Source organism: Plectropomus leopardus, chromosome 13 (assembly GCF_008729295.1).
Source record: "Plectropomus leopardus isolate mb chromosome 13, YSFRI_Pleo_2.0, whole genome shotgun sequence".
Classification (NCBI taxonomy): Eukaryota; Metazoa; Chordata; class Actinopteri; order Perciformes; family Serranidae; genus Plectropomus; species Plectropomus leopardus.
The window spans coordinates 26765059-26779205 of NC_056475.1; the positions used below are offsets into that span (position 1 = coordinate 26765059).

General features: G+C 40.5%; 1 protein-coding gene across 1 annotated transcript in view; it reads left to right on the forward strand.

Moving 5' to 3' along the window:
- The first annotated feature begins 4703 nt into the window (after positions 1–4703).
- The window catches only part of LOC121952493 (roundabout homolog 1-like), a 105390-nt gene continuing 95946 nt past the window's right edge, over positions 4704–14147 (forward strand). Inside the window, exon 1 of the mRNA XM_042499217.1 lies at positions 4704–5006. Within this exon, the coding sequence (XP_042355151.1) occupies positions 4946–5006 (61 nt within the window). The 5' untranslated portion in view covers positions 4704–4945. The remainder of the gene's footprint in view (positions 5007–14147) is intronic.

A 14147-nucleotide genomic window follows, 5' to 3' on the forward strand; every position in this document is an offset into this window, starting at 1 on the left:
TTATGGCAGTACTTTATTTAACTTTATTATAAAAGTAATTTATTTGACTTAATTATAACAGTACAGTACTTTATTTAACTTTATTATAGCAATACTTTTTAAAACTTTATTATGACAGAAGCTACTTTACTTAACTGTGTTATAACTGTAATTCATTACTTAAGATTTTAGTAGTCTATAGTAGTTTAGGGGAGATTCAGAAATATTGAGATATTGGACAAAAAAATAAAACCTGTCTGTATTTTTTCCTGGACAAAAACAGTCTATAGTGACAAATAGAGGACATGCTAAGGCCAAATTTGTTTGTCTGTGGAGGCTCCAAATTGTTTATTTCTTCATAAATATTTTTTTGGATTTGGCTTTGTGCTTTTTTGGAGATATTTCCTCCCTTGGCTCAGAACCAGTTAGAGAGCTACTTTGGTGTGGAAGAAATAAATAAAAATAGGTCTCAGTACTTGGCACCGTCTCCTTAAAATCCTTGCCATTTTTTGCGCTGTGTTGTCATGAAGACGTGCATGTCTTTGTGTCCATTTTTCACCATCTGTTCCTGGAAATATTGGTGTTGGAGATGCTTTGGATTGCGACCAATTGTGAAATGGACGATAGATCTGACAAACCCTGCATTTAGCTGTGTGCTGCACCTGTTGTTATGTTGAAGCCACACGGGCATAAAGCAAGAGCCCCACTACTGAACCTCCATCATATCATTATTTGGGCTTCAGCCCTGCTGTGATGATAGCTAGTGTATACCTGCCAATGTTATAAAATGAGACTAATTATATAGTCATTATATGACCAAGACCATATTGTCTTCTACAGCACTATGGTACTGTTGCAGTCATTTAGTCTCCACCTGATAGGCAGCCAGAGAGCCATATAATGGTGATAATATTGACTTGGAGGGAATAGAAAGAATGGGGACAGAGACCCCTGTTGATTGTTAGGGAAACAGAAACACAATAGTGATATGCAGCAAAAAATAAAGTCTGAATAATAGGGGGAATGTGAGAAATACAGCACAACTGTCTATATTCAGTGTCATTGTGTTGCTGCAAACATGTTGAATAGGATATACAAGAAAAACATGCGAGAATACAAAGAAAGGAAATGGATGGTGTTCTTGAATGAAAAAAAATTGAGTGCACATTTTATAAAGGCAGAAATGTGCTCATAGTGAGACTGTAATTTCCCATATTTTACTGGTTGTTTACCAACCATGATGGCTCAGCTTAGTGCAAGCTCCATTCAGAAGAGCCACCAGTGGTCCAAAATGGGCAATTAAAGGATTTGAGGCTAGAGGTCAGGGAAGGCCAGACTCTGTTAAATGTGACTTAAAAAACCAGAAGCATCACTGTTTGTTCTGTGGCGTGTTAGTGACACAGAGTGAATGAAGTTTGTCTAAATGCATAATTACTGTCTTGTTTCTTGTGTTACTAATTTTGGTTCAACGTGTGATGGAATTTTAAAGTGTGTGCTTTTTACTGTGGATATTATGCATGGACTTAACTTAATATTTTTGTAGTGTTGTGCAGCTTGTCTTCTTGTTCCACTGGGGGATTGGAAATAAAGTGGTGTGGGCAGAATTAGGACACAAACTGATTTTTTTAAACCTTGAATATCCCCCCATACACATACGTACACATAAAATGGACAATTTGTAACAGCTGGTGTTATGTTACATAAAGTGAAATACCACCAAAATTAAGAATTCTAATGTTATTTCCCTGGTCTAGGAAAGTTTGGTCAATATTTGTGAAAATGAGCAACTCACTCAAACTTGTGATGTCATCAAGTTTAAAGTCTGGAGCTGCTCTATAGACAATGGATTGGGGATTTTGTGGACCCACAAAATGTTTATTAATACCCAAACGAGCTTTATTCTTTTGTGGTGTTCTCAGTTGTGAAACAGGGAATGTACCCATAAACTCAGAACATTCCTTTGGGCTGTTCTCATACCCCTTTTCCACCAACATGGACTCAATTTTGTTCTGGTTCCCATACCTAATTTCAAATTGTTCAGAGCATTTCAACCAAAAATGAGTTGGTTCAAAAACGGAAAGGTTGGCTCTAAGCTTGAACCAAAAAAAAGCAGGTTGTCCTTGACCTGAAGTGCAAACAGTGACAACATCTGTGGCCATGTCATAATCCACTGATTGGAAAGAGAGGATGGAGAAGGTATGTGAGAAATCGTCGGAAATAAAGCTTGTGCAGTGGCTTCATTAAAAGTTGGTCCTTGCTTTTTTTTTTTTTTTATAATAAAAACAAATATCTCTATTAACAGAACAAAAGTTCACTTGTAATCCATGTAATCCACAATTTTGTTTCAAATAGTTTTACCATTGTGCAATGCCTTCTGTTGATGACCTATCCTTGACAACAATGTCTCAGATCTGGCGGAAACTGTACTACTATCTGTACAAACTAAACAAAAGTTCCCAGTTAATAAATGTGATCTGCAATTTTGTTACTCTCGTGTACTTCCATTGTGCACTATGCAACGCCCTCCGTTGATGATGACAAATCCTCAGTTTCAATGATTCTATTCAAAACTGATGCAAAAGTGGACTGGTTCACTAAATAGCATTGAGGTTCCAGGAATCATGAGCAGATCCAGTTCAAGATCCAAAGCTCATTTGTGGAAAAGGGGTATTAGCATCACCCATAATCATCCACCCATCCATCCATCTATCCATCCACCCATCCATTTTCATCTGCTAATCCGGGGCTGTTTCAGGGGGGCAGCAGGCTGAGCAACGCACTCCAGATGTCCCTCTCCCCAGCAATACTTTCCAGCTTCTCTGAGGGGACCCCAGGGCATTCCCATGCCACATGAGATATACAGTATATAATCTCTACAGCGTGTTCTGGGCCTGCCCCGGGGCGTCTTACCAGTTGGATGTGCCCGGAACACCTCTAACAGGAAGTGCCCAGGTGGCATCCTGATCAGATGCCCAGCCACCTTAACTGGTTCCTTTCGATGCAAAGGAGCAGTAGCTCTACTCCAAACTCCCACTGGATGTCAGAGCTCCTCACCCTATCTCTAAGGCTGAGCCCAGACATCCCACTCATTCTGAAGCTCATTCCGGCTGCTTGTATTCATGATCTCATTCTTTCAGTCACTACCCAAAACTTATGACCACAGGTGAGGGTTGGAATGAAGATGCTCCCTCTTTACTACAGCAGTCCAGCGTCATCAATAACATCTTTCCTAATTCATAGTCTATGGAGCAGTTTCTGACTTTATACTCTATGACATCACAAATGTATGTTTTAGCACTCTACATTTTAGATTTATGAGAGAGTTGTTCATGTTTACTAATATTTTGGACTGTCTTAGACCATAAGAATAACATGTATGAATTTTAAAAATAGGCGTAGTTCCCTTTAAGACATAGAGGATATGAACAGACAAAAATTAAATTTAAAAAATGCACTGTGGGAATTATGAAACGATAAACATAGTCAAACAACGATCCTGTTCCTATTGCAGTTTCCTGTACAGCAGACTGTGCTGCATCCGTGCAGCCAGCAGAGGGAGTGCTGACCTGCTTAGACAACACAAAAGATATTTGAGGCTCACTAGGTCATAGATATGCTGAAACTATGAACTGCAAAGGATTTAAAGTATTAATCTTTCCTAATTCAAAATTTGATTGAGTAGAATTTTACTCCATATATGTTATCATCACTTTAATACTGGATACCAAGACAAAATATGGTGTTAGTCTACCTTTCTAAAGAGCTTAAAATGTCATTTAATTTCCCAGTGGTGTGTTGAGAGGTCACAGGGTGAAAACTTCATCGATATATGTCCTGGAAAGAAAAAGCAAAATGCTGCTGCTAGTGCCAGCTGTGGATGAAGGCACATTTCACAGGCTCATTAAGAATACCATATTTTTCCCATATGAGCTGCCTGAACTGGTTATAATAAGGACACAGAAAAGTGCTTGTCCCTCTGTCTTGATAGGAGGATAAAAAATAGTATAAATCATTCATCAAGGTCAAATTGTGTTTGCCTTCAACAGTAGACACACTTTAAAATATTAAGTAGCCTACACTTTAGGTTTGGGAATACTGCTGTTCATAAAAGGCTCTTCTTAACATATTTGAGAATGATGGACACTTGAAACAATGCGTTTGATTGCTGCAGCCAAATGGATGCAGGCTGCTCTTTTAAGATGGAAACCGTTTGAAACATGGGACTTGCTAATCTCTTATTAGATATTTAAACTATAACGTTCACGGCTCCGTATTTTGCAGTAATTTAGATTTTTTTCCTGACATGTATGGGACTGCTGTTTCTTGGATCTTTTGGTAAGGGACGTGCTTGATGCAAATGCCTAGTGGAGCCTCGCGTTGTGAATGTATCCTTATGCGGTTAAATGGTGCCTGACTCGCAGGAATCTCCTCTGCACAACAGAAAAGCCTCTGACTGGTTAGGAAATACCAAAAGCAGCGCTGCGCGCAGAGACGCACGGCGCCTCATCCAACCAGCGCCAGTCCCACTTTACCGGGGTAAAACTACACGTTCAAACCACTAAAGTGACTGCAACTGGACGCTTCTACTCTGTGGATTCTCGCTGTCCAAAGCTTCCCCTGAAGTGGAACTCACAGCGTATCTGATCACAGATGAATTCCGCGAAGTTATCAGCGTTTGGAAGTGAGGAGTTCGACAGGAGTGTTGAAAATCCAAGTGGTGCTGAGTGGATTACTTCTCGAGTAGCCCGTAACGATGCCTCCGACTGATTTCAACTTTGATTCAAATAGTAGTAATTCACTGTCTCGGGAGCACTTCTGAACACTATTATCTGTGTTATTACGGAGTTCAGGAACTCTCCTCCACCCGGATCCCCATCACCGGCTCTGCAGTAGAAGTTGAGATTTAGATGAAATAGGGCGACAAAGCGCATTCTAACTGGATTTACACGCTTCCAGCTGCTCGTGAATGATGCCTGCCTGTCTTACGGGGATTTACTGTCTACTGGCATTTCTTCAGATTTGTTCAGGTATGAGTTACTCATTGCTCTCTTTTCCTTTTTTTTGGCAGTGGAAGAGAATGGTTTAAATAACGATGGTGGGACGGAGAGAGAAGTGACGGGGGGGGTGATGAATTTGTTATCCGTCATGGCACCCTGCGTGGTTTTCGGTCACCTTTTCTCTGTGTATTCAGCAGTATCTGTATGTGGCCCCTGACCCATGCTGCGAACTGCCCGGTTGTTGAAAGTGACCCATTTATCTCTATGCTCTGCTGCAGTCCACTGAAACAGCCTATTACCAGCAGTCCTTATCACACCAGTGGAAATTAATTGCCACAATAAGTGTCCAAAGAGAAACAAAGAGAGATAGAGTCAGGTTTATATGGAAGCATGTTGTTTTATGCTTATGATAAAATCAAAGGCATGCACAAATGCATGTGTGGAGTCAAAGTAGAACACAGTAGGTTATCATCAGGGGGTGCATACATTACACTAGTTAGAGGTTTACTAGGAACAGAGAGGCTTCCCTTGGACAGTACTGGTTACCAGTAAGACCTGTGAGGCTGAATTAATTCCAAATAATGGAAAAAGGGGCTGAGCACTGCAAGTGTCATGCATGGCAAAGCAGTAATTATAGGGGAGGGGCCCCTCAAATATGCATAAAATGTATTGATAAAAGTTAAAAAAAAAAAACATGCTATGCTATCACAAGCAACCATGCATATATATATATACTGCATAGATATACTTGATTACGATAAATGATAGGGGTGGGAATCACCAGAGCCCCGTGATACCATATTATCACAATAATTAAGTCACAATGCAATATTGTTGGGATTTTAGGCATCTTGCGATTATTATATATGCATGTATGTCCAATAAGTCGTCACATATTGCCGCTTTGTCAGTGGACTTTCGTGCTTACATATTGCACTCGAGGTTTCAACCAGCATCTGCTGGTGATATTCAGGGATGCCACAACCAATGATGGTATTTCAACAAAAGCACATGCCTATGTTAAGGCAACAAAAGTACATGGCAACCAATGCTAGGACGTCAACAGAAGTACTTGGTTAGCATTAGGCTACAAAGGCATGGGTGACAGGGATGAAGCAGCAGAGGCACGTGGTTAGACTTAGGGGGAAAAAACCCATTGTGCTTTGGCTGTACATTCATGAAGCAAACGCTTGACTCCTGGGTCTAGGTCCGGAGTTTGTCAGACCCATCCACTGCCTCTCCCGCCTGCCCTAAAAGGACCCTCTCGCTCCCTTAATTATGCTGCCGGCAGTGTTTTAACCTGACGCTGTTTAGTGGTGTATCATATGGCCGCAGCAAGTTCTGTCCCACTGCATTACCAACTGGTGCCATCCGTCCACATATCATACGACCACGCCAGGTTCCCGGCCAACCGGTGGCATATCGTACTGCTGCAGAAGGTGGCTTTTGGCGGTGGTATCTTACACCGAAACCACTGACCACTGAAACCACTGAGACAGTATTTGATGACTTCAAATAATAACGGGCTGGTATGCCATGTATGTATGACCTTTTTTTCAACTGCAAATGATGTCCCCAAACTTTGTTAACGAAGCAGTTGATTTTATTATTCTGGTAGGCCATCAAAAGTGTAGTTTGTGTTTGCAATGTTATTTTTTTTCAAATACATGTTTTTTCTTTTGGCGTGTGCCTTTTAATTGTTAGAACAGGGGGTGGCATGCAGTAAGGTACCACAGTTTGGAATTTGACCTGCAGCTGCTGTGACAAGGATGTAGGCCTTTATACATGGAGTGCTCTATTATGTTTTTAGATAAGAAAATCAATAGTTGGGGTTGGTGTATGGATACAATATTGCCATGGAAAATATGGTGATGTTATGTTAGATACATTTTTCCCCACCCCCAATATTTAATATAATGGCAAATGAGTAGCCTTGCATGCTAGATTCACTACTAGATCAAACGATATTTAAAAAGTGTTTGTCATTTCTTTCTAAGAGAATGAGAGAGTCATGCACTCTCACGCTTTAGTTTACATTATCTTTTTACCCAGTAACTTCCTTTTTTGTGCGCCAACTCCAACCCAGCATGACATATAAGTTGGGAAGTAAAGCATTGTCAAACTTCATTTGAGACAGAGAAAAAAAAGCTTTGTATTGGGTGCTGTGTTTGTGTTGGAGGGTCAAGGTTCATTCTGGGAAAATGAACCCAAGCATAACATTGATATAACACTGATGTTGCAGGTGGAGGTCGGGGCTGCACATCAGCAAGGAAAAGTATTTGTTGGAGTGTTGACAAGATACCTAGTTTCCTCCGGACCTTATTGGCTCACTCACATTTTTCTTTAGCCTTGACCACAGCTGATATCAGCCACTGTGCTCCAGAAAAGCAGCAAACTTCACAGGTGTATCTATTGAAGGAACATCAGTAGATATTTCCTTTCACCCAGTAGGACTGAAAAGGCTCACCAAAATTATGCAAAATATATGAACAACAGTTATAGTAGCCTGCTTTTGTACAGATATGAGCTAACACATTATTGCCTATGCACCTGCTGTGGGACATGAGCTGGTTGAGCCTGGAAGGCATATAAAGTAGGAATTTAGTCACAGCCCACCAAAAATTAAGCTGAATACAAGGGACTACAACCCACCAAATAGAAAGTAATTGCTAGATCCCTGCACAGTATATCTGATTTTTTTGTTTATTGTTTTTTGTAATTAACATATTGAGTGGATTTTAGGCGAGAGTATAAAACTTCAGTCTAAAGAAGGACACTAACAGAAACCTACACAACTATATGTGGCTTGATCTTTTTTGGAACCACAAGAAAAGGTACAGAACAAATCACAAATGTTTTTTTCTAAATTTCAGGACTCCCTTCTGGCGCCATTCTTGTCACTCTGTAAAACAAAGACAGCTGTCAGTAACATTAGGATTGGCCACAGACTGAAAAACGAACATTATATTTTCAGCCAAGAGCCTTCACAAGTGTCTGTTCTCTGAGTGATGGCTTTATTTAGTGCTGAACTTTCCTTCTCTGACAGTGTGGAGGCACATTTCTCCAAGGCTTTTAATCATATGATAGCTTAAATAAATAAGCTTAAATAATTGCCCTCCGCGGAAGACATGGGGGTTGAACCTTATTTTTGGATGTGACACCATTTGTAATGTATATAATACCAAAGATAATGCAGCAAATGTTCTTTTCTAGCGACTGTGACCTTAGCTGAATCTGTTCGGTGTCAACTTGTGGATATAATACAGCCTTTTACCAACTGTTTTCTTAAATTTCAGTGGTGACTCAAAAAAGGGAACATACTCAGGCTTGCCTCTCCACATCAAAAGTACAAAAATGTGTATGACACCAATTTTCCAGTTCATTTTCTCTAAATTTACAAACAGACAAACTTGGTTACCACACAGTCCTGAGAGTTTCAAGAATACTCAAAGAGGTTTGTCCTGTTAGGTACTTTCTAGGAAAGTTCTCTAGTCCTTTAATAGGATGTGAATATGTGAATTTGCACTGAAATGGTCACCTGACATGAAACTAAACCCTGATTTTAAGCCCAGATTATTCTCTGATCACTGATCAACGGAACCAGACCTTCCTGCTGGGCCCAGCACTGCAGCTTTTAGCCAAAAAATATGAGTTGGAAGAAGTGATGAGGTGTATAGTAAACATACATGGCAACCTCATGTTAAAGAATGAGAGTTGTTTACTACAACCCTATCCTACTATAGATTACAGGGATTTTCAGACATTATTTCTAGGATAGCTGCCAGGCCATGTCCTTGAAGAATGATTACGTTTTTTTTTCCACCCTGCTTTTGTTTAACGTATACCAGCTAAACCCCTTGTATTGTCTTGACTTTAACATAAAAAACATACAACGGTCCATCGTTAAAACGACAAACTCTTAAAGCTTTGCTCTTAAGTGACTGCATCGTACTACCAACTAAGGGGAACCTGGAACTCTCCTCAGCTGAGAGTTGGATCTCTGCATAATAAATCTGCCAATAGTAATTGGATGATGCATAATAATTTAAATGACGGCCATTAAAAGCATATGCTCGTGTCGAGATGGCTTTGTCCCTTTCATCCCACAGATCTAAATTATGCGTCCCCAGAGTGATGCTGTGACTTTCCTCGCCACTCCACCTGCTTTGTTTGATGGTCTGTAAACACTGTCGAAAAAGGAACCATGGGAAAATAAAAGAATGGCTCATCCTGTTATTCTTTGTTATGGCGGTTGTCTCAACTGAGCTTTCAAACAGAGTACAGGCTTTGAAAGCTCAGTTAACCCTCTCAGCTCAGCTGGGACTGATAGGATTAATATCTTCATAAAACTAGCTAAGCTAATATAGGCTAATGACTTTAGCAATAAGTGACCAGGGTCCTCTGAGGCTTGTTTTACCTTTCTAGACTCTCTTGTTCATATGTTATCAGTGCAGAAGTAAGTACAAGAGGGGCTCCGAGACCAGCAGCCTAATTCCATCATTGGTGTGTGCAGCAGCCCCGCAGGGACCATTTTGATTGAGACATCTGGCTGGCCTGCTGGAGTTAGTTGCACACAGGTCAGAGTTCACATGTACCTACTCATGCTGTTTTGGTGACTGACACTTGCGGCTGCAAGAGGTTGACTGCTGCGACCCAAAATACTGCACGCCACTTGTTACAGAACGCTGGACTTTAAGTAATGATGGCTTGATTGGGGGGATGCCTGCCTGCTGTGTTGTCCCCTAAGCTAACAAGACTCCCTGTAGTCTTTGTGGTGGTGACAGTGATGAGCCGAGTCCCACTGCTAATGAGGACTCCTTCGCTATGGATGACGGGGCTGATAGGACATCTTTGTACACTGATGAGAATTCCTTTGTTTGTCAGATGAAATTGTCAGATTCCTTCTTTTCTTTCTGGGGAATAATGTAACTAATAGGCTTCACTGGTTAGCAGTTTGGTTAGAGAGCATCTTCACTGATGTTGTTTATTTCTTGGAACATGCCAACTGAAGAATAAGAATGAAAAAAAAAAAAAAAAAAAAAAAAAAAAAAAAAAAATGTATATATAAAAAAAAATATATATATATATATATATATATATAATATATATATATTCAGGGTGTGGCCCTTCTCTGCTTCACTCATGCTGATTGAGAATCCACAGAAACTATTTTGTTTTTTCAAGGTAGATGCATTGCTTGCTCGCTAATTAAGCGTGTTCATTCATTCTCTACTGCTGGCAGCCTCTCTGGCACACTGTGTTTTTTCAGCTCCTCGCTATTTATTTTTTTTCTAACTCTTACTTGGGATCCATCAAGCCTGGTTTTGGACTAATGTCTGGACTTCATAAGCTTTTTTTTTTTGAGTCGAGAATTGAGCCAAACACCTTAAAGCTGGGTTAGGCAGAAATCTGGAAAAGGCAAGAAAAACACATAATTTGAAAATACATCCAACTCCTGCAGCTCTCCCAACTCTCTGTTCTCTGCCCTGAGCCTCTCCCATCAGATGATTACTGATCCATGCACAGGGTCAATGCTCTCTTAATTCAGTGTATAGTTACCTGCAGCTCATTTACTTAGCCCCTCCTTGCCCTGCTCTCTCCCTGTCAGTTCAAGTCACAAATGAGACTAGAATCAGCTAGCTAGCTACCCAATGGACCCTCCACTCTGCTCTTTGCCACAGTGGACTGCTTCCCAGGGAAAAACGTTCACAGAAGTTTGGGAGACGGACCTTTGGTTGGGGACTTTAGTGGCTCAGATTTAGCCAGCTCAGGCCCCCCAGCACTGGGTGTCACAGTGGGCTGGTGGCCAGCATCAGCACAGCGGTGAATGTATGTAACAGCAGCAACTGAAAGTTTGCTGATCCAGCAGGGAGTTGAGTTTGTCTGGTCATCCAGAGTTGGGGTTTGTGCTATCTAAATATGGGTAGCTGCAGCCGCCAACTGGGGGTCCTTCTCTGGAACTGCTGCCTGCTCTCTTGCTGGAGAAGTGGTTCCTAGCAGCTGGGACTGAGGTGAAGCACATGCTATGATTCAGGGCTCTAACTAATGTTGGCTGCATAATGTGAACTTAAAGCCGCAACCATTAGCCTTAAGTTAAAGTTATCAGAAGGTTCAACTTTTGGCAATATTTTCTCTCTATCTGTGAAACGCCTCACCGTTATTGACATGTGTCTTATTCTGTCAGACTCTCCTAGAATTTCTTTTTGATAAGCTTGTCTTCCTTTTTTGGGTTGCTTTGCAGTGTTGGCAGTTATTGTGAATGCTGGACTGGTGTGCACGTTCTGACTGGAAGCAAAATTTGACCCTGGCAATTTTCCTCTGGACTGGCACCATTACTACCTGCTAGGTCTTTCTTTCTTTCCCCTACAAATTTTTTTCCAACATTGCTGGTGGTGGCCTGGCATTTGCCAGAATTGACCGATGGCCAGTTCGAGCCTGATGCTGGAATAGCAACTTTCTCATCAAGATTCCACTTAGTTAGTCTCTTACTGAAGGGATGGGCACACCTATTTGTAGAACAGCTTTTTAAATCCTGAAAACAGAGTAAAGAGGGGGTGCAGAAGTCTAGTTTTCTGTCAGTTCACTTGAATTACAATACGATCAATGTTTATTATGTAATTTTAGCCTGATGTTGCCAAAATGAAACTGCCAAATCAACCATTAAACCTTAAATTAGGTGTTCATTGTTATACAGAGCATCCACAGAGTCAGCTGATATAAAGATAAGGTCATGCCAAAGGAATGTGGTTTGACACAGGTGTTTTTGGGGTCATTACCTGCAAAATGCTCATGTGGATTTTGTCCCCCAGGAACAGTTCTGGCAGAGTAATTGAGAGTGTTTCTCTCTTGTCTCTCAAACCCCTGCAGGAGTTGCTGCAATTGTTTGCCTCTGACTGAATATGCATAAATGCATACGTAATGGTGTTAGCGTAAGCTTGTTTTTAATGTGTTTTCAGATTGTGTGCTGAAAGCTGTGATTCATGAATGCTTACCCTTGTTTACTCACTGGTTTCCTGTGGTGCTGTGAGGCCGAGCGTGGTTGCCAACCCTGGAGACGGGAAGCTACTGAGAGCTTTAACAAGCGCCTGTGGGCCTAGAGTTCACAGGTCATCACACCTTCTCACAGGCACACACAGCACACACTCTTGCACACACACACAACTCCTCATTTCGAGAGGGATCGATAACTATCCGCCTGCCCCACAAAGGTAGCGGGTTCCTTGCCTGAAGGATCCTCCCACACCCTTACTACTTCCTTCAACCTTTTCTCCTCATCTTTGTAAAAATAGAATCATCACATTGTTCATTTGTGTCTTCAGCTATTTCAATTTATTTGCATGACAAGCTCTTATTAAAGCACAATTATGTCTTCATTAGGAGCAATAACAACTCAAGCATGAACTAAACAAATAATATAGTAATCACAGCTGGTAACTTTTATAAAAGTAAGTTTATCTCCTGTTTGCTGAAACACACACTTTATCCTGTCAGTAGTACATCAGATAGATAATCTGAGAAAAAAAATCAAGTGTCTCTGCCTTCTCTTCCCAATGGCATTTGCTAGAATCTACCACGGCTCTCAGAAAACAACCATTTCTAGCCTCAAATGTTTTCAGAGACATATTTATATTTCCTTTTACAGTTAATCTGTAAATCGAGAAAGTTTGTTACGGCCGATGGGCAGTACTTGGTTTTAGCTCAACTGTTTCTAACATGTTGACCAGGTAACAAACGTTAAGCAAATAGGCAATATGTTATAAAATATTGATTCATATTTGAACAACGCTGCCAAATTTGACAGTTTAACTGCAGTTTACGAGCAGCGATTACATGACTGATAGCTGCGCAGACTCCTCAGCTCTGATTGGTTGTTTTCATTCAGGTGTGGTGGATTCTTGCAAAAGCCATAAGGCGCACTATGAAGAGGCAGATTAAAATGATTTTTTCTCAGATTATGTCTCATACACTACTCTAAGGATATAGTGACAGTTTCAGCATATGCAACAAAAAGTTATCTTCATAAAAGTTAACAACTATAGCTTTAAATGAAGAAAAAAACCCTCACAAAAAATGACCATGCAATTATAAAAAACATGAAGCTGAGCACAAAGTTAAGTTATTAAACGTAATGTTTCATGGCCACCTCAGTAATGCATTAAATTAAGCAGACACAATTTAATCTAACCAATTAATTCTGTCATGTGCTATTTAGGCTGATAAAATGCTCATAGTGTCATAGATCACATCGTATCTCTGTGAAAACAAAATGGAAGTTGCAGACTAACACCAACAATAAATACAGATGTCTCTGCTTAATTATTTGCAAACTTGGTTTACTTAATCTTTTTGGCATCTCGTGTTGTCCCCTGGCTCTCAATTCCTCACATAATCTGTCCTGAATAGTGAACCAATAGCTACGCTCCTGTGGATGGACTAGTTTCTGAGCTCAAAAATTCCCGTGGGTTTGTGGTTTTTCTCCGGGCTGTTTGAACTCTTTTGGCCTTAGTTTCCTGTTCTGAGGTCAGTGTCCAGCTTTGGGCTGGCTGTGCGCTGGGGCACTTTGGATAATTACTTTTGTAAATAAATCAGCTCTTTATAGTTCTTAGATTTTGTAAGTAATTGCAAAGCCATCCCACTTCTGAAGTGTGCTTTTATGAATCTATCTTGTTTCCTATTGTGATAACCAAGAATAGCTGACACTGGAACATTCTTTCCTTCTTAAATATTGTGTCTACAAAACATATTGTTATACATATGTGACCCTACCACTCTGTCCATGCTTGCAGTGAATGAAGTACCGCAGTGGTTTTGGAATGATGCTGTATTCCTCAAGGATTTGGGTTTGAGAGTAATTGGGAGATTTAATATTTTGAAAGGCCAGCTTTAAAGGTCATAGTAATAGTATAACCTCAGAGATGCTTCCCAAGGTTACATCTGTATGAGGCATCTTCTCTCCAGTCAGGCGGCTAATAATCAATAGAATCGATTTTCTCCCAGTGACTTGGCTTATAGAATCGATAAGCCAAGCCTGCTGATGTGTTCTGTTCAACTGCCCGTTAAAACAGTGCATCAAGAATATACTTTTAAAGCATTCAGCTGGTTTGATTGAATTATTTTGTGACATTTCTTTTAAATTTTAATATTAAAATCTACTCTGGCAGCCTTGATCAA